The sequence below is a fragment of the Stigmatopora nigra genome, chromosome 5 (genome assembly GCF_051989575.1).
Source record: "Stigmatopora nigra isolate UIUO_SnigA chromosome 5, RoL_Snig_1.1, whole genome shotgun sequence".
Lineage (NCBI taxonomy): Eukaryota > Metazoa > Chordata > Actinopteri > Syngnathiformes > Syngnathidae > Stigmatopora > Stigmatopora nigra.
Genome location: NC_135512.1, coordinates 11,853,980 through 11,878,826, shown reverse-complemented (window position 1 = coordinate 11,878,826; position 24,847 = coordinate 11,853,980). Strand labels below are relative to the sequence as shown.

The 24,847-nt window shown below is 40.4% G+C and overlaps 1 protein-coding gene across 1 annotated transcript in view; it reads left to right on the top strand.

Moving 5' to 3' along the window:
• The window catches only part of hmcn1 (hemicentin 1), a 78,438-nt gene that overhangs the window by 42,104 nt on the left and 11,487 nt on the right, over positions 1-24,847 (top strand). The window contains exons 32-91 of the mRNA XM_077717454.1: positions 101-248; positions 441-567; positions 653-807; positions 1,121-1,399; positions 2,638-2,919; positions 3,071-3,179; positions 3,254-3,423; positions 4,245-4,399; positions 4,498-4,621; positions 4,700-4,801; positions 5,664-5,840; positions 5,965-6,116; positions 6,214-6,337; positions 7,922-8,097; positions 8,570-8,666; positions 8,855-8,977; positions 9,503-9,658; positions 9,748-10,029; positions 10,113-10,280; positions 10,840-10,953; positions 11,033-11,119; positions 11,785-11,976; positions 12,298-12,471; positions 12,553-12,666; positions 12,764-12,909; positions 12,983-13,133; positions 13,374-13,571; positions 13,641-13,754; positions 13,825-14,012; positions 14,471-14,567; positions 14,643-14,804; positions 14,886-14,999; positions 15,083-15,285; positions 15,506-15,587; positions 15,690-15,821; positions 16,002-16,151; positions 16,237-16,396; positions 16,470-16,594; positions 16,697-16,880; positions 17,353-17,450; positions 17,522-17,800; positions 17,864-18,060; positions 18,171-18,252; positions 18,333-18,469; positions 18,546-18,687; positions 19,377-19,521; positions 19,595-19,722; positions 19,811-19,967; positions 20,747-20,868; positions 21,283-21,447; positions 21,578-21,685; positions 21,788-21,925; positions 22,006-22,140; positions 22,725-22,994; positions 23,087-23,277; positions 23,380-23,593; positions 23,887-24,021; positions 24,100-24,290; positions 24,382-24,463; positions 24,550-24,819. Coding sequence (XP_077573580.1) covers positions 101-248; positions 441-567; positions 653-807; positions 1,121-1,399; positions 2,638-2,919; positions 3,071-3,179; positions 3,254-3,423; positions 4,245-4,399; positions 4,498-4,621; positions 4,700-4,801; positions 5,664-5,840; positions 5,965-6,116; positions 6,214-6,337; positions 7,922-8,097; positions 8,570-8,666; positions 8,855-8,977; positions 9,503-9,658; positions 9,748-10,029; positions 10,113-10,280; positions 10,840-10,953; positions 11,033-11,119; positions 11,785-11,976; positions 12,298-12,471; positions 12,553-12,666; positions 12,764-12,909; positions 12,983-13,133; positions 13,374-13,571; positions 13,641-13,754; positions 13,825-14,012; positions 14,471-14,567; positions 14,643-14,804; positions 14,886-14,999; positions 15,083-15,285; positions 15,506-15,587; positions 15,690-15,821; positions 16,002-16,151; positions 16,237-16,396; positions 16,470-16,594; positions 16,697-16,880; positions 17,353-17,450; positions 17,522-17,800; positions 17,864-18,060; positions 18,171-18,252; positions 18,333-18,469; positions 18,546-18,687; positions 19,377-19,521; positions 19,595-19,722; positions 19,811-19,967; positions 20,747-20,868; positions 21,283-21,447; positions 21,578-21,685; positions 21,788-21,925; positions 22,006-22,140; positions 22,725-22,994; positions 23,087-23,277; positions 23,380-23,593; positions 23,887-24,021; positions 24,100-24,290; positions 24,382-24,463; positions 24,550-24,819 — 9,379 coding nt within the window. The remainder of the gene's footprint in view (positions 1-100; positions 249-440; positions 568-652; positions 808-1,120; positions 1,400-2,637; positions 2,920-3,070; positions 3,180-3,253; positions 3,424-4,244; positions 4,400-4,497; positions 4,622-4,699; positions 4,802-5,663; positions 5,841-5,964; positions 6,117-6,213; positions 6,338-7,921; positions 8,098-8,569; positions 8,667-8,854; positions 8,978-9,502; positions 9,659-9,747; positions 10,030-10,112; positions 10,281-10,839; positions 10,954-11,032; positions 11,120-11,784; positions 11,977-12,297; positions 12,472-12,552; positions 12,667-12,763; positions 12,910-12,982; positions 13,134-13,373; positions 13,572-13,640; positions 13,755-13,824; positions 14,013-14,470; positions 14,568-14,642; positions 14,805-14,885; positions 15,000-15,082; positions 15,286-15,505; positions 15,588-15,689; positions 15,822-16,001; positions 16,152-16,236; positions 16,397-16,469; positions 16,595-16,696; positions 16,881-17,352; positions 17,451-17,521; positions 17,801-17,863; positions 18,061-18,170; positions 18,253-18,332; positions 18,470-18,545; positions 18,688-19,376; positions 19,522-19,594; positions 19,723-19,810; positions 19,968-20,746; positions 20,869-21,282; positions 21,448-21,577; positions 21,686-21,787; positions 21,926-22,005; positions 22,141-22,724; positions 22,995-23,086; positions 23,278-23,379; positions 23,594-23,886; positions 24,022-24,099; positions 24,291-24,381; positions 24,464-24,549; positions 24,820-24,847) is intronic.

The following is a 24,847-nucleotide window of genomic DNA, read 5'->3' as shown; positions in this document are numbered from 1 at the left end:
TTGAGTTATAAGTTGTAAAATGGCCAAGTTACTGTGTGACCAATATGAAAACTGTTCCTTCTTAGAGCAATTCTGATTCTATCATTTCGCTTCTCAACAGGTAAAGGCTACTAACATTATTCAGATTCTTGATAAGGGGAAATCCTTAAAATTACTGAAGACAACCCCAGCAGATGCAGGCAGCTACACCTGTAAAGCCATCAATATTGCTGGCAGCACTGAAAAAGACTTTTTTGTGGATGTACTGAGTGAGTAAAACAATGATTATTGGTAAATCATATATTTAGAAAAGTAAAGCTTCAACCCTTTATCCAACAATGCATGTAGTTTCTTTAATTATAACCCAATTGCGATTGGCAATATTTTTTCCAGACATTATTGTTATGCATAACAGATGGAGAAATTGATAAGTTATCAATGCGTCTTCTTCTGTGGTATAGTCCCACCAACAATTGCAGGGTCAGACTTACCAGAAGATAGGACTGGAATTCTCAAGCAGGAAATCAAGTTGGAGTGCAAAGTAAAAGGACAGCCATTTCCCTCTATCCAGTGGTACAAGGACCGAAAGTTGGTATTCATTAATGTTATGATGGACAAATTACTTCTGAAGTACTTCTTTGTTAAGTCCTTGTCACTCACGTATGCTCTCTAGGGTGGTATTTCTAGGGGATCCAAACTTGGAGATCAGTGATAATGGTCAAGTGTTAAAAATAAAGAGTGCCCGTTTAGGAGACCAGGCAAGGTATCAATGTAGTGTCGTGAATAAAGCTGGCAAAATATCCAAGGACTTCAAGCTCAATGTGTATGGTGAGTAAAAGTTGCATCTGGGATGAATAACTTCTACTGCTTTTATGAGATGGCTGGATGAAATATCAAAAAGTTCTCAGAAACTAATATGACTTCAAGAAATAGCATGTTATAAAAATATGATTTAAGTACCTGTTGTAAATCAACACATTTTCAAAGAAGAATGTATTGCTCACCGTTTATGAAGACAGAAGAGTTTCACCCCCTAACTGATACATTGCCATGAAATTTGTCATACAGTAAAAATCCAAAACGAAAATTAGCTTATAAATGAAATGTGATTTTTTTTTTCTTTTTTTCTCTGTTGTTCAAGTCCCTCCAACGATTAGAGGTGGTAACCAAACAACAGAACTTACAGCCCTGCTGGATACAACAGTAGCACTTGAGTGTGAGGCACGGGGAGTACCACACCCCACCATCACCTGGTACCAAAAAGGAGAGGCCATCCTGTCTAGCCGTCAATCTCAATATGTAGAACAAGGCCGGTACCTGAAGATCCCTCGAGTGCAGGTGTCCGATGGCGGACAGTATACCTGCAAGGTGACCAATGTGGCTGGAACTGCAGCAAAAAGCTTTCAACTTGATGTCTACTGTAAGAGATATTTTATTCTCAACTGCTAACCTCATTCATTTGTTTTCTCCACCACTTTTCCTCACAAGGGTTGCAGGCTAGTGACCTTAGTTGAATACTCCCATAATTTATCGCATAAAAGCCATAGATGTTGGCAAATTAATATTTACCATTTGTGGTTATTTTCTGTTTTGCAACCATCACTGGATGAATTACTAACTTCCTTATAATATTGACCCTATTAGTGTACACTTTTGATTCATACACTATCTCAGAAATACCCTGTGTGATGATTTTGCTCAAGATTTTCTCTTCAAAGTAACACATTTGTGTCTATTCAAACCATGAATATAGAAATATGAAAATTGTGAACCAGGGGACGGCTTATACGCGAGAAATAGTAAAATCCAATGATTTAAAAGCAATTTTAGGGTTGCAGCTTATACGCAGTGTTCGTTCACACGTGAGATTGTGATCTTGATCAGATACTTAATTTCCCAATTGAGAGAAGTGCGAAGAACGTCACGAAAAGATTTTTCTGATGGAAAATTATGCTTTAGCTTTTCCGCGAATCAATATATCGCACTGCGGCCTTAATGTTGACTGGTTGCCCTCTTATGGCCAGTCAGGGTAAGAAGTGGGTGCTGCAGACGTGACCAGGGACTCGATTAGGCTGAACACTATAGCGCACAGGTGGAGATCATGTGGCTCTCGGGCTGCATGTGGCTCCAAAATGAATATCTTTGGAAGAGCAACCTCCAGGGTTTTAACTCTGGCTAAGTTGCATTTGATGTATGTGGTGTGATGCAGGAGGTTGTTGTCCATTTTACTGTTATTGGTTGTTGGAGCTGTGGTATTTTCACCTGACTTTACTGCAAGTAGCGTAGGTTCCAAATGGGTGTTTGTGTCTCTTTCTGCCCTACGACTGACTGGCAACCAGTTTAGGATGCAGTTTGCCTTTCACCTAAAGTCAGCTGGGATAGGCTCCAGCACCCCGTGACAAGGTTAAGTGGAGTTGAAAATAAATGTTTACATATATGTATTAATGTATATTGTTGGTTCATGGTTTCTGATAAAATGAAATTCCCATAAAAATGTGATTTATACCCCATTGTGACATTATTGTTCCTTCCCTCTCCAAAGTGTATTTTTTAGTTGATCTGTCGTATAGTCTCAAAATATGGTAATTTAACAAACTATGCAGCAATAGAATATAAAATAACCTGAGGCATTTTCTGTTATTCACCTCCCACTTCTAGTACCTCCTTCCATTGCCGGGGAACAAAGTGGGGCATCTGAAAGAAAGGTTGTTCTGAATAAACCTCTCATCTTGGAGTGTGAGGCTGGTGGCTACCCTCCGCCTTCTCTTACTTGGCTGAAGGACGGAGTCCCAGTGCAAGATGGAAACACTGTCCATGTGCTTGATCATGGAAGGAAAATGCAAATCTTGTCAGCCAAAGTTTTGGACTCAGGACGCTACGTTTGTGTGGCAACGAGCGTTGCTGGAGAGACAAAGGTCAAGTACGACGTCAGAGTTTTAGGTATGCACAAGTATCTGCCTATAGGTATATTAGTATAACGGCCATGTTGTTATTTAATATATCTGAGAGAGAACCATTCCTATGAAACGCAAAAGTCAATTTTTAATAATCCATTTTTTAAAAAACTATTTTACAAAATGTAACCCTTCAGTTCCACCTTTAATTGATGGAGGAGAAGGAGTGACTGACAGGACTGTGATATTTAACAGCCCACTTGAGCTTGATTGTCATGCCACTGGAACGCCTGCTCCTGCAATAACGTAAATTAAAAATAATAATAATAATATTACACTGAAACTGTGGTAAGTCACGGCAATGTCTTCTCCAATTTCAGATGGTATAAAGATGGGGAACTACTCAGTCATGGTGAAGGACTGAGAATTGCAGTCAGTGGTTGGCGTCTGATAATCCCCCGAGCCCAGGTCTCTGATGCAGGTCGCTTTCAATGTGTGGCCACCAATGAAGGAGGGGGCGACGAGAAGGACTTCAATGTGATTGTTCAAGGTAGCATTTTCTTCGAATACAAATGCATTGTGGCGTTATGTAAATTGCTTATACATTAATACCTCGACTATTGCAGATTTACCACATTGAGGCCTATGTATATGAAAAGTTGATAACGTAGGAACAATAATACGAACATGAAATGGGGGGGGGGGGGGGGGGGGGGAGCAAGGCACAATAAGATAGTATGTCACTGGGCACTAGGGGGCAATGTTAACCTTTGGGAGTTAAATAATACAGTAATACCTTGTATATCTCAAATCAACTTTTCCCATAGAAATGAACTAAAAAAACACGGAAAAAATGCAACTGTCCGCCCATTGTTTGAAGGTATCTTTACACAAGGGAGTTGTGACAAGAAAGACGGGGCCATGCTGTTCTCATAAGCAGCCTCTCGCGTCTCGGCCACCAGCTTTTTTGTGTGCTTGTATCTCAAAATTTGTCTCGTATCTCAAGGCAAATGTTTGATCGGAATTTTACTCGTGTCTCAAATTCCGCATGTGTCAGGGCACTCGTATGTCAAGGTATTATTGTAGTACAGGAAGAGATTTAGATGTCATTTCCTTAAAGACACCATAAAACTCTCTACACATTGGTCATTCACCTATAGTGGCAGGTGTTGGAACCTATTAACCGCAATAAACAAGGTTTTACTGTATACTGCATCTAAATGGGGGGAGATGTGCACTCTAAATGGGAGACGTAAATAAAATGTGTTGGCAAATGGGTGTATTTTCCTTCATTACTTGCTTTAAAAAAAATCAATTTTGTTGATTCTCCAGGTCTCTTAGATAATGAGTCTGCCCTTTTAACTATTTCAGTTCCTCCGCTGATTCGCTCCACTGGGAGTGCTGAACGTTCAGTGGTTCTGAACAAACCCATTAGCCTGGAGTGCATCTCCAGTGGTATCCCAGCACCCACCATTACCTGGATCAAAGATGGTCGACCTGTTGATACATCACAGGAGAACTTTAAGGTTGAATAAATCTTATTGTCTTCATTGTATTTACACTCTGAAAGAGGACATTTATTATGTATGTTGTGTGTCCTTTTGCATGTGTGTTCTTAAACCAGCTGGATTCAGCAGGCCGAACGCTCAAGGTCACGGGGGCAAGAGAAGAGGATGCTGGGAAATACATTTGTCTGGCAACAAATGCTGCTGGTGAAGCTAAAAAAAGCATACGGCTCAGCGTCCATGGTAAGAAAATAACATCAACCTAACTCTGCTCATATTGCCTTGCATTACTCAAAATTGTTCCGACTCCATGTTTGAAAGTGCCCCCCACCATCTCCACCTCCGAAGACATCCTCAACCAAACCATCCTGTCTGGTTTCTCCACCGAGCTTGAATGCAAGGCAACAGGAAGTCCATTACCTGGTGAGATTTGCAAATGTTTTCTTATCTTTTTCTTTGGACCAGTACTGTAGCCTTGGCTTTCCCATGAATGTATCAGGAGAAAATTGATCTCAGATGATTCCCTACAGGCAGCTTTATTCTCCCTGTCATTCCTTCCGAGCACTGTAGCGTGCACCGTTCAGATAAGCAGTCGCATTCCAACATAATTAAAGACGATTGTCGTAATTCTTTTTGTGCTTTGGATCTGATGTACATTCCAAATCTATTGGATCTGTAAAATGATAAATTGTCAAAATATTCCAAAGCACATCTGTAAACTGAGAAGTTTAATTGGGCTTTTCAAATCAATGTGTCAAACAGTTTTTGACGCTTTGATTAATTTTCCATGACTGTTTTTGTTTCATACTGATACTGAATTTGAACTGCATGAAATGCATCCATATGTCTGTATGTGTATGTGTATGTGTATTGTCACCATCTTGCCACTTTGACAGTGAAATTTCCCAAATATGGGATGAATAAAATAATCTTATCTAATCTAAACAAGGACATTAATTACAATTGCAATAATCTCGAGAATTCTGTCGAAAATACTGCTGCCAAAAAAGTGATGAATGAAGGATTGATAATACCTGATGCGTGTTTATTTTCAATACAGTAAACGCAATCCGACATTTATGATTATGAGACTCTTGGGAAATTAGTGACTCTTATATGCTCCATTATAACGTTTTTATTTTTGCATTATTTTTACTCAATGAACAAGAACTACTACAGGCAAACATTCCTTTGGATTACAAATCATGCTGCTGCACAATATTATAAATGAGATTTCTTTTGGGTGAGGCTCCTAACGTTCATTCAAGTTTTTTTTGTGTCTTAGCGATTACGTGGTATAAAGATGGCCGACCTCTGACAAGTGCAGCTGGTGTGACCATGTTGAAACGTGGCCAGGTGTTGGAGATTGAAAGGGCTCAACTATCTGATGCAGGGATATACAGCTGCGTCGCAGTCAATTTGGTTGGAGTTGCCGAGATCTCCCACAGTTTGCAGGTGTTTGGTCAGTGTCGTTCTCCCTCTCCATAACAACAGATGTTTTATTATAATTTGTCCGTTTGTGTCAGTCACTAAGAATGCAGTCATTGATTTTCCCCATTTGACATTTACCCCCCTCTCTTGTGCAGTGCCTCCGGTCATTTCTAGTCGAGGTGGCACAGTAACAGTCCTAGTGAATGAGGTTGGCAGGTTGGAATGTGAAGCTACTGGTGTTCCTGCCCCCAGTCTTACTTGGCTCAAAGATGGCAGCCCTGTCACAAGTGTATCCCATGGCATACAGGTTTTTTTTTTTTTTTATACTGTTAGCTTATGTTCTAGTTTGTTCTAATTTGGATATCAGGTGTCACAATATGCACTTTTTTATGGCCATCCCGCAGTTATTATCTAATGGAAGGGTGCTGTCTCTGAGTAGTGCACAGGTGAGTGACACGGGCAGGTATACCTGTGTTGCTGTCAACGCTGGAGGAGAGCAACAGCAAGAGTTTCAACTGAGGGTTCATGGTGGGTCTCATTGTCATTACAGCATGATTCATTCATATTCACCCATTTTGTTACCAGTGAATAATTCTTTAACAGTTTCTACCACATTGAAATCATTCAATTTTAATCTTTGTGGAAGCCAAGTTTTATTTAATAATCCTCTGATGTTGACAGACTTCAAATCCTCACTTCCAACCCTCACAGTTAAAATGAATTTGATGTACATTACAAATTAATGGCAGTGATTGTGTTATGATGTAGCTTTATAAAAACAAAATCATAATTTCACTCTAGCAGCAACAGACCCGTTACAGGACGTTAGTCCTGAGTGATTTTTTTCAAATGCTCAATTACTACAACACTAGATACAATATCTAAATTCAAATTTTCTTCTTATTTTTAACATCTTAAAAGGTAAATTGCAATTGTGGAATTTATTACACACATGCCTCCATGTTTAAATGTCGCGCAGCATGATTAGTGCAAACTGGGATAAAGATTCGGCCTTGCTTTGAATGCAAACTGCACTTAAAAATGCCTTATTTTTTGTAAGTAAAGTTGTGCCCTTAATTTCAACCAACGTTTTATTCCATTTGACTACTAATTGATTTCAATATAAACTTATTCATCTAGTACAACGACCATGCGAGTCATCGTTTCTGGGCATTGAAATACATACAAACAGGTATAAAACTGTGAATTATATTGTAATTACATTAATTTTAAATGCTCTGTCTACAAATGAGGAGAATTTGAAAAAGAAATCACAAACCTCTTTTGGTTTGCCATTATTTTAAACCTATCTGCTGGTAAGCAAGTAGTAGTGTTTTTTTTTTAAATACAGTATTTCTCATATATTTTCCTCCATGTCAAAGTACAAAGTATTTGAAATATCAGTAAAAAATGTTGATGATGATAAATGATAAGAGCTATTGGCAAACATTAAGGAAAATTCCAAAAATGCACTGCTTGTTCCTCTTTTCTTTTTCCAATGTTCTTGTCTCTGACTTTCAAACTGCTATTCACGCCATCCTGCACTTTGTCTTCCAGCAAAATGACAGATCACACGTGTGGTGTATCACAGGGGTTTTATAAGGCATTGTGCGTTGAAGGAAAAGGGGTCAGAATAAGCGTACTTTTAGTTGTCAGCTTCCTGCTGGAAGCAGTGCATAACACTGTATCCGTTCTTATGCAACTCCAATCAAAGCGGATGTCAGTTTGGCAACATAAGACAGCGTTGACATGGAGGGGATCTTGTTTGTGTCTGTCCCTTCCATGTCTGTTTGAACAGACACTGAACGTATGTGAAATGCAAACATCCACATGGTGTGTGTTTCCTCTGGAAGATCAAGAAGAGCTTGGCCAAAGAAATAAAGGCAGATTTGATGTGGTAATTGCTGCCATTTGTCAGCAGCTGTTTGCATATGTCCAAATACTGCATTGAGGGCCTGATTTGATAAGGAGCCCAGTTTGCTGAATATTCCATTATTTTATCCTGTTATTACGTTGTATGAATCTAATACTGTATAATACAAGGTAAAAATACACCACTTTTCTTGCTTCTGAAATTTTAGTTAAAATGAAATGCCCTTACTTTTTCCACAGTGGCGCCTAACATCAAGGGTGAAGAAATGAATGCCACTGTGATGCTTGGTAGTCCCGTGGAGCTCCACTGTCTGAGTGATGCTGTTCCGCCACCCACCCTGTTGTGGCGAAAAGATGGACGCCCGCTATTCAGGAAACCTGGTTTGACTCTGTCAGCAGATGGGAGTTTGCTCAAGGTTAGGAACACACTTGGACAACTACAAAAGAAGTTATAATCATTCATGTCTTGTTTGGTTTAGAGTCGCATCACAATAAAAAAAAAAACTAACGGATTATATTTAGGATATATATATATATATGTGTGTGTGTGTGTGTGTGTGTGTGTGTGTGTGTGTGTGTGTGTGTGTGTGTGTGTGTGTGTGTGTGTGTGTGTGTGTGTGTGTGTGTGTGTGTGTGTGTGTGTGTGTGTGTGTGTGTGTGTGTGTGTGTGTGTGTGTGTGTGTGTGTGTGTGTGTGTGTGTGTGTGTGTGTGTGTGTGTGTGTGTGTGTGTGTAAATGTGTGTGTGTGTAAATATGTGTGTGTGTATATGTGTGTGTGTGTATGTGTGTGTATATGTGTATATATGGGTATATATGGGTATTTATGAGTATATATGTGTATATATACGTGTATGGAGCTAGTTATTTCTTGGCGAATCTTATTGCTAGGTTGACAGTGCTCAGATGCAGGATTCTGGAAGGTATACCTGTGAGGCCACTAACATTGCTGGCAAGACAGAAAAGAACTACAATGTGAATGTGTGGGGTGAGTTTTGTTTAATGAGTGTGTAAATGAAAAACATACTGCATATCATATTATCTCTAACTTGTCTTACCGAAGTATTCATATAAGGCAAAGAAAATGATGCGTGATCACTACAGCTCAGCAAAATACACCCTAAACTATTGCAAGTACTAAGCATCTTGATGGTCTTTGTACGGTTGTCTCCACAGTTTCTCCGAATATTCGTGGCTCAGAAGAGGTGTCCCCCCACACAGTCATTGAAGGAACTCTCATCACACTGGTGTGTGAATCCAGTGGAATACCACCTCCCAGTTTGAGTTGGAAGAAAGATGGTAGGTTGGAGGGTGTATGCGAATACCAGACAAACGATACACCACAACACTAAAAGATATTTACATATACAACACGCTGAATTTGTACCCAGCCAATCGTAAGGCACAGGGAGACAAACAACCATTCACGCTGACATGAATACCTAGGGGCAATTTAGAGTGTCCAATCAGTTTACCATGCATGTATTTGTAATGTGGGAGGAAACTGGAGTACCCAGAGAAAACCTACGCAGGCCTGGAGAGAACATGCAAACTCCACACATGTAGACTGACCTGACCTGGATTTGAACCCAGGTCCCCCACTGTGAGGCCGACAAGCAAATCACTTGGCCGCCCCATTTATAATCAATAACTTTGAATTTTAGCGATCTCAATGTCCCTCCTCCTTGCTAGTGAAAGTCCAGTAGGGTGTCTTTCCTCATATTTATGCATGTTTTTTTTGGATACGTAATGGCTAACCTGATATATGCCAACTTCAATTTGGGGTCCAATTCTCACAAATTTTTACAACTGGTTGTGTCAAAGGGGCGGAGCTTCAGTCTGATCAGCGGATCAAGATTTTGTCAGGAGGTCGTCAGCTGCAGATTTCCAACGCTGAGAGTACAGATACAGCTTCCTACATCTGTACGGCTTCAAGTGCTGCTGGCAGCACCCCCAAGGAGTACAGCTTGCAGGTTTATGGTTGGTGCACAGTATACTTATGATTTAGGAGCCTAGATATGTGCCTTAAGTGAACACAAGTACCAATGTATGTTCTTTTCTTACTTCAGTACGCCCTTCCATCAGACACACCGAGGGTGACTCAGACGCTGTCGTTGTGACAAAAGCAGGGAATGTGACGTTGCAATGTACTGCAGATGGCATCCCATGGCCAGCAGTCACCTGGCTGAAAGATGGACGGCCCATCTCAGGCACTCATGGTGCCAAGATTCTGAATGAAGGAAGACTGCTTCAAATTAAAGATGCTCAAATTTCTGACACAGGACGCTACACATGTATTGCTGTAAATGTAGCAGGGCAAGCGGATAGGAAGCATGACATCAGCGTGCATGGTATGATGAAGTTTCCACTTTTTTGCTTAGTCTCATGGAATTGTGCTTTATTTATTTTTTGTTTTTAACTTTCCATTTTCTAGTCCCACCTACTATCCTTGGTGAAGTCCAGTTCCCAGATAATGTCAGTGTTGTTGTGAAGAACCCTGTGGCTTTGAGCTGCGAGGCTTCTGGAATTCCTCTTCCTGCCATCACATGGCTGAAGGATGGCCAGCCAATCAGAAGAAGCAGTTCTATTCGTATTCTTTCAGGTAAAAATTAAAATAAATAAATTACTGTTTAGCCATTGCTGCTTATCAGGAGGACAAACCTACTTATGTAAATAGGAAATTAACATTGGATAGGGTCCAGCACCCCCGTGATCATAGTGAGGATTAAGTGGTTCAAAAAATGAGATGAGATGAGTTTAACAAAAATGGTGAAAAATGAAAAAAAATGTTGTTTTTTTTAAATAGTGTTAAATCAAATACGCCCAGGAACTGCATGTTTTTCTTTTATTTTGTTGTAGTGTAATATTTGTTGAGTGGGATGTAAAAATATCCTTGAATGACTCAAACGAATCTGTATCATATTACCTTGCTGTTTAAAATATAAGAAATTTGAATTCAATCGTAAATTCAATTCAATTTAGTCAAAACCACAGTATCTTTCAAACTTTGTTTTGAGTTTTGTAAAAAAATATTTTACGTGATTTAATAGGGGAGCCCATAAGTTGAAGATGTGTATATTATCCATACAGGTTTTTAATTATGTGTTACTATTTTTAAATGACAACTCGATATCATTCATTTGAGTGTTGTTTTCAATTAGGGGGACGGAACCTGCGTCTATTGAATTCTGCAGTGGAAGATGCTGGCAGGTACACCTGCATTGCCTCGAACAGCGCTGGAGAGGAAAAGAAAGATATTGACCTTGATGTTCTTGGTAAATGCACACTACTCCTAATATTTGCTACCTCATGATGGCAGTGAGAAACAAGTATTTTTTAACCTCATCACAACAGTTCCACCAAGCATTAAAGAAGAAGGAAGTGTAACAGATACAAAAGTCAAAGAGACACACAACATTACTCTGACCTGCGAGGCCTCAGGTAATATCCATAATCTTGTCTTTTTATCATGTTTTTTTTGTCGTAAAATTCCAAAAAAAGCTCTCAGACATCTGTAATTTCAAATCTAAACTACAACATTGCTCTCTTTAAAGCAGTGCTTCCCAAAGAGTGTGTCAATGGTAACCGCATTTGACCCTTGGGCGGGGCTATTAGGATCAAGTGTAATTTGCATTCACTGCAGTAGTTGACAGTGGCGCCTATCGACAGCAGAAACAACCCTAAAATAAAGAAGAGAGGCGGTTTTGCACTTCCTTTTGAGTTATCCCCTTCCTTTATAGTTGTAAAAGCACTATGTGATCATGCCCATTAGTGTTAAGTGGGAGTATTTTGGTATTTTTGAGTGGTTAGATGAAGAGGTGACTGGTCTTGTTCTGTGCCACAAAACCTCTGGAAAAAAACATCAGTAAACACACTCCAGTGTGTTTTTTTTTCTCTGCAGTGGTTGTAACAGCAAATAACTGAGAAATAATGCGTACCAGTAATCCCTCTGTATGCATTTACCAATGATACAGTGAAATAATGAAGTGATTTTAGGTTTATAATATATCTTCTGTCACATCAGTCTCAAACACTTTTGGAGTCACCTTGAAAATTCTGACACCATCCACTGTAAACTGTTCTTACAGTAATGTTGTTGTTTTTAGGTAATCCCCTTCCGGAAATTACCTGGCTAAAGGATGGGAAAGAACTAATGCCTGACAGGCATCACCAAATCTTGTCTCATGGCCGATACCTTCAAATTTCTGATGTGCGTGTAGCTGACACAGGCAGATACAGCTGCCTTGCATCGAACAATGCAGGGGATCGCAGCCGCCATTTCAACCTCAACGTCCTGGGTACATTCTTCGAGGAGCTTTCCATTATGCAGAGCTCTCCAAACCAGTCTTTGAGGGCCACTGTGGGTGGAGGTTTTTGTTCCAACTGTTACAACACAAACAGTTTACACAATGAGGTTTCTGTTGAAAAAAGAAGCACCTGACTGCAGTCCACTGATTGCACTTCTAGAATACCAGATTGGTGGAAATGTTTCCTCTTACAGGTTGGAACGAAAATCCGCACCCACTGTGGCCCTTTCTGGAAAAGTTTGGGGACCAATGCTTTCGTGAGATAAAATGTTGTCACGTCCTATTTTTTGACTGTCTTCAAATTCTTGTCAGTCACTCCCACCATTGCTGGGTCAGGATCGAACAGTTCAGCAGAAGAAGTAACAGTAACCCTGAGAAGCCCCACCTCACTAGTGTGTGAGGTGCAGTCATACCCTCCTGCACTCATCACCTGGCTCAAAAATGGATTAACATTCGAGTCTGGCCATAATGCCAGAGTTCTTCCAGGTTGGGTTATATTTAAGCCTAACTTTTTTTCACTTTGATACACTACGATATGAGTTTGATGTTGGTAATACATTGTCTCAGGTGGCCGAACTCTTCAAATTCTTAACGCAAAAGAAGAGGATGCAGCTCGTTACACTTGTGTTGCCACTAACGATGCCGGAAAGGCAATCAAAAACTTTGATGTCAAAGTATTTGGTGAGTTCAGTCCAGGACGTCCTTCTATCTTCTTCAGTAAAACTCTCATTCAGCTCTTTACTCTAAGAACTGGCAATGCTTTTTATCTTTGTTCCAGTTCCCCCACAAATCGATAAAAATGATATCCCGGGTGAAGGACTTTCCCCTAAAGAAGTCAAGATCAGGGTCAACACCACGTTTACCTTGGAATGCGCAGTACAGGCCTTTCCTTCCCCGGCATTGCAGTGGTACATGGATGGAAAGGTAGACTAGCAAGTTTTGACCCTGCACTTTTATGTCTGTAAATTTAACTCTTTTCTTCTTTTTTTTTTTTTAGATTCTGCGGGCGGACGAGCACGTGTCCATCACAGCTAATGGTCGGATTGTTCAGATCAGGCATGCTCAGGTGTCCGACACCGGCCGTTACACTTGCATAGCCACTAATGTAGCTGGAGAGGACGAGAAGGACTTTGATGTAAATATACAAGGTGAACTGGGTTGACTGACCAGTATTGAATTCAATGGGGTTACATATTATTCCCGTAAAATGTTTCTTTTTTTCTCAAAGAAATGTCATCATCATTTTCAGATCTTATACTCAATATTATCTAAGTACAGTACTGCACTACTATGTAACAGAAAACTGTTCCATAAATGACATGTTTTCCCCTTTATAGAAAACTCTTGGAATAGATATACATTGTTTATTTTCTTATTTTTCCTGGCAGTTCCTCCTAGCTTCAACAGACCAACTGGAATTCCTGATACGTTGTCCCCGTCAGGCTTTGGAGTGGATGCTCTTGATGTGATACTCAATAATCCAGTCTCATTATACTGTGAATCCAATGCTGTTCCCCCTCCTATACTCACATGGTACAAAGATGGGAAACCTCTGAGCTCCAATGGCAACATTTTGATCATGCCAGGTGAGAGAGAAGCAAGTGAAAGACTACAATGAGTGAGTGCATGCCAACATGTAAGTGCTTTATCGTTAGGTGGAAGAGTGTTACAAATCCCCAGGACTCAAGCAGAGGACTCGGGCAGATACATGTGTGTGGCTGTTAACGAAGCAGGAGAAGACTCGATTCAGTATGATGTCAGGGTATTATGTGAGTATCGATGATTGAATTTGGAAGGAACTCACCATCAACATTAGTTAAAACCTATGTTTTCTATCAGTTCCCCCCACAATACGTGGAATACACAGTGACTTACCCGAGGAGGTGATTGTCTTGGCCAATAAAACAACTTTGCTGGAGTGCCACGTTGATGGAAATCCTACCCCCAAGATCACATGGTTTAAGGACAGTGAGCAAGTCAACCCTGATGATAGTCATAGGATTCTGGCCAATGGCAGAACACTTCAGGTAACCCGATTATATATACTACTATTTAATATTATGATACTTTAATCCTGTATGACTCGTGCAATTGTCAAAGTTGGTAGGGGAGATGTGCACTATCTTGCCTAATGCAACAACAATTTTATACTGTATTTTTAAAGGATTTAACCATCAATGGTCTTAAAATTTGTTGAAATATGTTCAAAAGAACATGCAATTTTTATATTATTTTGAATTAGTAAAAAGCATCCAAAGGTTTTGAAGGCATTTTATTGCCACAGTACAGAGCACAGTGAATTTTCCAGTTTAGGTGGTACTCCTGACGTGTTTGTAAAAACTTTCATGTATGCTTTAATCTCTTCTTCTTTAAATCAATGTTAAGACAATAAAATTTACTCATAAATGATTATGAAATGTAACCACTTATTCTAGTCCTATCTACTTAAAACGTTGGTGCAACTCCATGCATTCTGTGCTATCAGGTGTTAAAGGCTCAAGTGGCTGACACAGGACGCTATGTGTGTGTAGCTGATAATGTGGCAGGAAGTGTTGAAAAATCCTTTCATCTCAATGTACATGGTAAGACAAAGAAACATTTGTTCCATTAGTTTTGTTCCTTTCAACTCAATTCTCTGTATATCTTTCCTCTTTTAGTTCCTCCCACTATTTTAGGTCCTAACCATGAGAATTTGACAGTGGTAGTCAACAACTTTGTTTCCATGTTATGCGAAGCCACTGGTTTCCCACCTCCTACCTTGAGTTGGCTGAATGACAGAGGTCCGATTCAGGCCAACACTTATGCACTCATTATGCCAGGTACGTCAAATCGCCATCAAAGAGCAGTACTAACCTGTAACCATGGATGATAATTATTTTACATTTTTATATTTGTTACAGGTGGTCGCACTTTACAAATCCTTAAAGCCAAAGTAGCAGATGGCGGAAAGTATAGTTGTGTTGCAATGAATGCAGCCGGAGAGGCTTTTAAGAACATCTACCTCACAGTTTTTGGTCAGTCCTCCCTTCATGTGCTGTATACAAAAAGAAATAATCAAATAGAAAGGTAGAAAAATACATTCTGTTTGGCCTTTCAGTCCCTCCCAGTATCCGGGGGAACAATGGGGATTCTCCAGTGGTTGTGAATGTGCTTGCTGGTGAATCAGTGACTCTGGAGTGTGAATCCAATGCAGTACCCCCTCCCACCATTACCTGGTACAAGAATGGAAGAATGGTGACAGAGTCTGGCAACTTGCAAACTCTGGGTGGGAGACAGACGCTTTACATCAAAACATCAGAGGTCAAACATTATTTTATTTTTCTCATGTGCTATTTTGAACACCGAGATATTTGTTGTTCAACTCTTCCGTTTCTCCAACTTGTTTGTCGGGAAAACATCTTTGTATATGCTGTTTTTCAGCATATATATCTCATATGTTTACGTAAAATAATTATATAACGGAATCTTGGTAAATGCAATCTTTTATGTTTTAAACTAGTCTAATGTTTTGTTTTTCCAGGTGTCTGATACTGGACAATATGTCTGCAAAGCAACTAATGTTGCCGGTCAGGTGGACAAAAACTTTCATCTAAATATCTATGGTATTCACTTTGATCATTTATTAATATTATATTTTATTATATCATATTAATATCATTTATTAATATCCATTTTAAAACTTTTTATTTGGACCTTCTTTGTAGTCCCTCCTGGTTTCGAAGGGTCAGCTGAGGAAAAGATTGTGGAAACCATCAGTAACCCAGTTACCTTATCTTGTGATCCCACTGGAATCCCTCCTCCCAGTCTAAGGTGGCTAAAGAATGGACAGCCAATAGGTAAAGGTCTCCACATTGAGCCATGCAGGGGCTGTGCTTCATCTTGTCTATTTTAAAGTCCCTGTGAATGAACACATTCAAAGTCAAAACTGATTTCTAAGTGCTCGGAACACTCTAAATATTACATGATGTTGGGAGTTTTCATTTATTAAATAAGTTATTGGAATGTGATTTGTTTAGAGAGCTCAGGTTCTTTGGAAATGCACATATTCTCTGGTGGCAGCAGGCTTCAGATTGCACGATCACAGATGTCAGACAGTGGCAGTTATACTTGTTTGGCCTCTAACTTGTTGGGCAAAGCCCTGAAAAACTACCAACTCACCATACAAGGTACATGAAGCTTCTTAAATGAACTAGTGGTATTACCCCAATGCATCTGAAAGCCTGATGTTAAATCCAACAATACAATTCTAAGTTCCACCTAGTATCTCTGGATCAGAACTACCCAGTGAAATCGGAGTCCTGCTAAATGAAAGCACACAGCTGGAGTGTCATGTCCAGGGATTGCCGACACCGTCTATCCAATGGTTAAAAGATGGCAAAGTCATCAACAACACTGAGAATAAGGACCTCAGGTACAGAACTAGATATGAGACATACTGAATGGATAGCACTGCTACGCTATTATGATGTCATGGCCATGTTTAGGATTAGTCCCGATGGCAGCGTTCTTACTGTGACTGCTACCCACACAACTGACAGTGGCAAATACACTTGTGTAGCCACCAACCGAGCTGGTGAAGAAGACAGGATATTCCATTTGAACATATATGGTGGGTTAAACACAAAAGTGAAATGTTTTCTAAAAAAGATTTATTTACAAGCTTCTTTGCTTTCCTGTTACCTGTCACCTCACGACTCACTTACTCCCTCAGTGCCTCCTATGATCGAGGGCAACACTCTCAAAGCCAAAGAGTTGACCACTGTCCAAGATAGCTCGGTCAACATAGAGTGTGTTGCAATAGGATCACCTCCACCACAGATTAACTGGCTTAGAAATGGCCTGCCTCTTCCAGTGTCTTCACACGTACGTCTTCTCTCAGGTGGCCAAGTGCTCAGGTAACTCTTTTGGCCTCGCTATACTTGTATTTCCTCATTGTTTTTTTTTTGTTTTATTATTAATTCACTCAAATTTGTCAAGGTCATGGACAACAATCTTTAATTTTGCCCAATTCAACATTCATTCCTTCATTCATTTTCCATACCACTTATTCTCACAAGGGTTCGCGGAGGGTGCTGGGGCGGATCCAAGCCAACTTCTTTGGGCAGTAGTCGGGAGACACCCTGAACTGGTGGCCAGCCAATCACAGCCCCCAATCGAACACTTTATTCATTTTTAATTTGTTAAATTCTATATTTTAACACTAATAACACCTAAGTATAATATGCAGTCTCAGCCAAACTATGTAAATAGTTTGAATATACTCTGGAAAACACAGTATTCTATAACGCGTTCAAAGAAAACTTCCATTGTGAAATGCCACATTATTTATATGCATGTTGTATATGTTGGGCATGTTATATCAACCAGGATTACACGCACCCAAGTGTCAGACGGAGGCAGCTACACATGTGTTGCATCAAATAGAGCAGGAGTTGACAACAGAAATTATCTGCTACATGTGCATGGTAAGTCTGATGTTTTGACATACCACAGTGCAGTCTTTGGAAAACTTTACAGTGAACACTCTTTCTCTCAGTCCCTCCAGTTCTGGATGGAGCAGGAAGAACTGAGGATCTAACTGTAATTAGAGGAAGCTTGACTTCTCTGCTGTGTGTCGCTGATGGAACCCCAGCCCCAACTGTAACCTGGTTGAAAGACGGGGTGCATCTTTCGTCTGACACCCAACTGAGACTACTAAACCAAAATACGACTATGCAGATTGTCCAGGCTCAAGTGAGCGACACAGGACACTACACATGCATCGCGAGCAACATGGCCGGTCAAGCAAGCCGTCACTTTAACTTGAAAGTACTTGGTAGGTCGTACGTAGACTTTAATTTCTTTATTTGTGGTAGTGATGAGCTATATTTTTCTCCAGAACCTCCACAAATCAAGGCATCAGATGTACCTGCAGAAGTGTCTGTGGTAGTTAATAATGCACTAGAGCTTTTGTGTGATGCGTCGGGTATCCCTCCACCCACTTTGACCTGGCTAAAGGATGGACGGCCACTCATACAAACAGACAGCCTGCAAATCCTTCAAGGAGGACATGTGCTTCGTGTAGCCTCAGCACAGGTATCAAAAATTCCATTATAACAAGCCAAAATACACTTGCTACAATTAAAAAAAACTGCGTTCAATATCACAAGATGAATCTTTTAACTAATAAACATGTTTGATTTCAGTTGCAGGACACTGGTCGATACAATTGCCTTGCCAATAGTCCAGCTGGTGACGATGACAAAGAGTTTGTGGTTAGAGTGCATGGTGAGTAATACTTCAGAGTGAATGATGGCACCCAAAATGTTTGACTAGGGTTGTAAAATGCAACAATCTTGGGTTTTCAGTTCCTCCGAACATTGTGGGTGAAAGCACTCCTCGGGATGTGTCAGTGTTGAAAAATAGACAGGTGACTTTGGAATGCAAGTCTGATGCTGTTCCTCCACCAACTCTGAGCTGGCTCAAAGACAGCCAACCATTGCAAGTAATTAAAGAAACTTTTTTCCCCCCTGTACATTACGATGACTTTTCCTGGTTCATGTGCATTTATGACTTTTTAGGTATCTACACGTGTGCGTCTTCTCTCAGCGGGCCGCTACTTACAGATCAACATGGCTGAACTCAGTGATAAGGCTCAGTATACCTGCGTGGCCAGCAACATCGTTGGAAAGACCGCACGGCAATTTAATCTTGCTGTCAATGGTAAATGTGTTTATACATGTGTAGATCAAATCGGAATGTTTGTAAACAATAGGAAAACAGATTTGAATGATTTCAATGCATGTTTTGTTTACCACTGCCAGATATATATTCATTTATGCCTGTGAGTATATGTAAACATACTTTGATTCAATTCGAGGGCGAAAATTTATTTTGTCCAATCCTTGTTTACCAATTTGAATGTTGAATGAAACAGAAAAAAATTAGATTTAATTCTTAGTTATACCCTATTTGTTTCACCAATACAATATATCTATGTAAACGTAATAGTTTATGTATAAATTATTATTCGTGGAGCTTGTCCCACAACATGTATGGATCACTCTTACCATAATTATAAATTTGGTAATGATAAAAATGGGGGGGAAAAGCAATGAATCATATGATAGTCTGCTCTTATCTGAATCAAACAGTTTTCCAAAAAAAAGCGGTGAAGCAAATTTATGTCCCTGCTTCTATTTTTCCTATAAAAATAATAGCCCTCATAAAATCACTTATTTCATATTATGAATATATGAATATGTATTGACCACAAAGTCAGAAATTGAATGGTTGTTATTAAAGACCTTTAAAGACTAAACGTCCATTCTGGAAGGACCCATAAGAGATAAATGTGTGTTAAATGGGTCTTCTTCGAATAACAAATATTCTCTTCCAATTTCCTTCTGCAGTGGCCCCAATAATTCAAGATGGCCTGCAAACTGTTTCCATTCATCTTAATAAAACAGCTGTGCTAAAGTGTATCGTAAGCGGGGTGCCATCACCTCGAGTCACATGGAGGAAAAATGGAGCCATATTGACTGTAAATAACAAAAGGTAGTCCCACACTATTCCCCATGGGGAAACTTCCACTTGCTCTTTTAATTTTTTTTTAAATCTGTGTATGCAGGTATACATTTATGGAGGACGGCTCGTTACAAATCCACTTTGCACAGGTGACTGACACTGGCCGCTACTTGTGTATGGCAACAAACCCAGCTGGGACACAACTCAAGAGAATGGACCTTGAAGTATATGGTGGGATATAAACATTGCCATGACATGAATATAGATTTAACTGTACATCTGCTGATAAATACATTATTCGTGTGATCTAATCTTGCAGTTCCTCCCACTATTCTTGACGGGCCCACCAACGTGACAGTCACAGTTAATGTTCAGACTACCCTCTCTTGTGAGGCCAATGGCATACCCAATCCATCTGTGATCTGGAGGAAAAACGGCCAACCAATCAATACAGACCAGAACCAGAATATGTACAGGTTGAAACAGGTTTTACTACCCTTCCGTTACAGTTGGTTAGCATCCGCTTATTCGAGCCACTAACCCAGACAAAGTATTTTAAAGACTGATAATTGTTCTCAAATATTTTAATGTAAGTACCACTTCAATGGATACTTGGTTCTCCTATGACCACCATCAGGGCATAAATTCCAATACATTGGTATTCATTCATTTTTCATGATGCTTATCCTCATAATGGTCGTGGGGGTGCTTGAGCCTACAACCCTTCACGTACACACTCATTCAAAGGGTTCAAACGCCCTAATATACATGATTTTGGGATGTGAGAGTAAATTGGAGTAGGATTCCGACTTGCTTCCGTGGGTTTTCTCATGATATTCCATTTTTTTCCTCCCACAACCCCCAAAAATATGCATGATTAATCACCAAAAATTGTCCTCGGATATGAGTTTGAGCGTAAATGGTTGTTTTGTCTCACTGAGCCCTTTAATTTAAAGTGTTCTCTGCCTATTACCCAAAGTTGCCTAGGATAGATTCTAACACCAAACTGTACTTGATAAATGTATTGTCTTGGATTTCTAAAAAAAAAAAAAAAAAAAGCAAGCAATAAAAAGCTGAAGTATATTGTTGCCTAGCAGGAAAGTTTGTCTTTAACACAACCAGCACGCTGGTGTAATTTTTTTGTAAAAACCAGGTAGTTAAAGAAGTACCAAAGAAATCTACGAATGCCTAACTACAAATAGCTTTGTTTTGTGCACATTCAGGCTAATTCTTTTCCCTTTTTTGTTATTTGTAGGTTACTCTTGTCAGGTTCTCTGGTAGTGATAGCACCCACAGTGGAGGACACAGCTTTGTATGAGTGTGTTGTGTCGAACGAGGCAGGAGAAGATTCCAGGGCTATCAATCTCACTGTGCATGGTGAGTGACAACATAATTCCTTTTATGTAATCTATGTAAATGTTCATACAGCACACATTTTTCATGAAATTACAGTTAATTTCTCAAACAAATCCAGGTCATGTGCATCTTGGTGGAGTTTGCATGTTCTCCCCAGTCCTGCGTGGGTTTCCTCTCGGTACTCTGGATTCTTCCCACTTTCCAAAACCTTCCATGGTATGCTGATTGGACACTCTAAATTGCCCCTAGGTATGGGTGTGAGAGTGCATGGTTGTCCGTTTCCTTGTGCCCTGCGATCGCCTGGCTACTGATTCACAGTGTCTCCCGCCTCTGGCGTGGAGTCAGCTGGGATAGGCTCCAGCACCCCTTGCGACCCTAAAGCGGTTCAGAAAATGAGATGAGAGATGATCTGTATACCTGCTGTTATTTTCCCAGTTCCTCCATCAATCGCAGATGAACCCACAGACCTGGTCGTCACTAGATCGTCCCCAGTGTTCATCGCTTGTACTGCATCAGGTGTCCCACATCCCACCATTCACTGGAGCAAAGATGGCATCAAACTGGCCAAACAGGGACAAGGATACCATATCTTGAAAACAGGTCAGTGTTAGTGTTTTTAACAACTTCTTCATACCCTATTTTTACAGAAGAGGAGGCGCACTTCGATTTGGTGATCGTACTGTAGAACAATGATTAATTGTGCTGTATTGGTTCATTGCATTGTGTTCAGGTCAAATAAATATAAACTCAGTTGACCTTAGCCACGCTGGACGGTACTCATGCACAGCTAAGAATGCTGCAGGCGCCACTCACCGCCATGTGCAACTCACGGTGCAAGGTAAGAAAATAGGCTTTTGTGTTTCAGTTAGCTTTGAAGTATCTTCAGATACAACTCGTTCCCTTTTACATATATCCTACAATGAGGTTGTGTTTTCCTTAGAGCTTCCTGTGATCCATTCCCACCCATCCAGCCTGGAGGTGATTCTCAATAATCCCATCGTGATGCCCTGTAGTGCCACAGGCTCACCAAGCCCCACGGTAACCTGGCAGAAGGAGGGCATTAATATACATACCACTGGTAACCATTTTTTCTCATGTGTGTGTGTTTGGAAGCAATTGTTTGTGGTTACTTGTAAAACAACCAGTGTTTTTAAATAGGTGAAAGTTTCGCAGTGCTACCTAATGGAAGTCTACAGATCACCAAAGCATCTCTGGCCAACTCTGGAACTTATATTTGTGTAGCTCAAAACCCAGCAGGTACAGCCCTAGGAAAGACCAAACTCAAAGTACTGGGTAAGTCACAGTCAAGTTCTTAACAAGATGTGAAAACGTATGTTTTGTGAGGAAAAATAATCTAGAAACAGACACATTTACTGATAAAACAAGATACGGTCAAACACAACATACATTTTAAATTGGGATATTAAACATAATGTTATTGCATACGATATTAAACAAACTTGGAGTCAATCGCAGACCATTGGTGACTTGAAAACAAAATATATACTGACCGTATCTTTTGCACTAAAAGACCCATTGGAGAAAAAGGCATATTCAATAAATGGCCTGTCCTAAAATCCGTCTCATATGTAAGGTGCACCTAATTATAAGACGTGGTGGTGGCGCAAGTGGTAGTAGTAGTAGGGGATTGTGTTATGCATCCATTAGCTGGAGCTGTAATAGTAGTACTGGCTAGGAGTTGTGTTATACATCAACTAGATGGATCTGTGCTGAATGCAATTTCGTCTTAGTTACGCCTTATAGTGTGGAATATTTGTTGATCACTTACTTTTCCCCACTGTTCCCTTATTTGTTTAAAAAAATAATTTGTAATCAGTTTAAGGAAATTTGATTTTAGTATTTTTGACTCTTTCCAGTGCCTCCAGTCATCAACTCAGAAACCCAAAAATACTTGGCTCCTGTGGACTCATCCGTGACGCTGCAATGTCGGGCGGATGGCATTCCTCGCCCTTCAGTCACATGGCTCAAAGATGGGCAACCTCTGGGGGAATCTGTACGGCAGCGAGTACTCAGTTCAGGCTCCCTACAGGTCGCCTTCATCCAGTCGAGCGATACGGGAAGATACACTTGTACTGCTGCCAATCCTGCAGGAACCGCGAAGCTGGAGATGAGCCTGACGGTGCAGGGTGAGTTTTTGTGAAAGTAAACAGCTGCTCACGATACTTGTCTTGTAACTGTCAAATACCTTACTGATCATCAATAAATGGCCTCTTCCCAGTTCCCCCCTCCATTCTTGACTTAGAACAGGAAGTAGTTGTGGTGGAACGTAGTCATGCCCAGCTGGTTTGTGTAGCGAAGGGTGTTCCTCAACCGACCATCTCCTGGAAGAAGGAAGATGTTCCATTAGGTGAAGAGAATGGGGAGTACACCATTTTGCCCTCTGGAGAACTGGTTATTGATACTGCTCAGGTGAGGCCTATATTTCAGCATTTAGCGATACATTTGTCTACCCTGTGTATAATTGAATTTCTCACTTGATAAATAATCATCTCCATCCCTTTTCACCATCAGCCTGGTGATGCAGGCAGTTATACATGTGTTGCCACCAACGAATTGGGTTATGATAGTAAGACGGTGATCCTCTCCGTACATACTCACCCTGCCTTCACTCAGTTGGTTGGAGATGTCTCACTCAACAAGGGTGAACGCCTACTGCTGCACTGTGGAGTCAGTGGTGTCCCAATACCAAGGATCACATGGACATTCAACAACAAAATAATGCCAGGTGACATTTTTCATTATTAAGATGACACGACATAGGAAAAAGTTAAAGTTTCATGAAAATAAACATGTTCCTACAAGTAGTTTAAAGAGATGGTGGAATACCCATTTTGACTGTTTGCCCTACAAATTAAAATGCATTTGATGCCTATAGTAGCAAATAAGTTGCACATTATGAGTTTACACATGTGGGAAGAGTGGATTTTATACTAAACGTTTTATAATTCAGTTCACTTGTTTTGTTTCACTATCGTTTAACAGTTTCCTATCATTCTCTTCTATGTATTGTTGCTGTAGTTCACTATGATTCCATGAATGGCCGCAGTGAGTTGGTGATAGAGAAAGTGAGTAAAAAAGATTCCGGTACTTACACCTGTGTGGCAGAAAACTCTGTTGGAAACATCAAGTCTTTGGGCTTTGTCCACGTTAAAGGTAAGAAGATATTTATCCTCCTCACAAAGTTCCAGGTTTGACGTTTTGGTCTAACTTTTTTTCCACTTGCACATTCAGAGCCGCCAATCATTGATGGAGACCTTTACTCCAATCGAATTGAACCTCTGGGAGGCAATGCTATCCTGAATTGTGACGTTCGGGGAGATCCACTTCCCACCATCCAGTGGAGCAAAAATGGAGTCAACCTGCACATTAACAACCGCATCCGCCAATTGGACAATGGTTCTTTGGCCATCTATGGCACTGTGGTAGGGAAGCACTTTGGATCATTGTAGCAGATGTCAGATATGTGCAAAGTTGTTCACATAACACTAGATGGATTTTAATTGAAAATTGCAGACTGAAGATGCAGGCAACTACGTTTGTGTGGCAACAAATGATGCAGGTGTTGTGGAAAGAAGTGTTACGCTGACTTTGCAGAGTAAGCCTCTCATTTTAAGTAATTTGCTGGATTTACCCAACGAATCATGTGCCTTGAAGACCCCTTGCATATTTTTGATTTCCCAGGTGCACCCACCTTTACAGTGGAGCCTGTAACAAGAGTGGTGGATGCTGGCTCTACAACTATCCTCAACTGCCAGGCGCACGGTGAGCCTATCCCTGTAATAGAATGGTCGCGCCAAGGAAGTCCTCTTTTGGACAGCGACCACTTCTCCACTCTATCCAATGGGTCTCTCAGGGTAAAAAGTGCCCAAAAAGAGGACACAGCCGAATATGAATGTGTGGCAAGAAACCCTCTAGGCTCAGTACTGGTTCGAGTTGGGTTGACTGTTCAAGGTAAGTTTCTGATTGTAATCATCCTCAT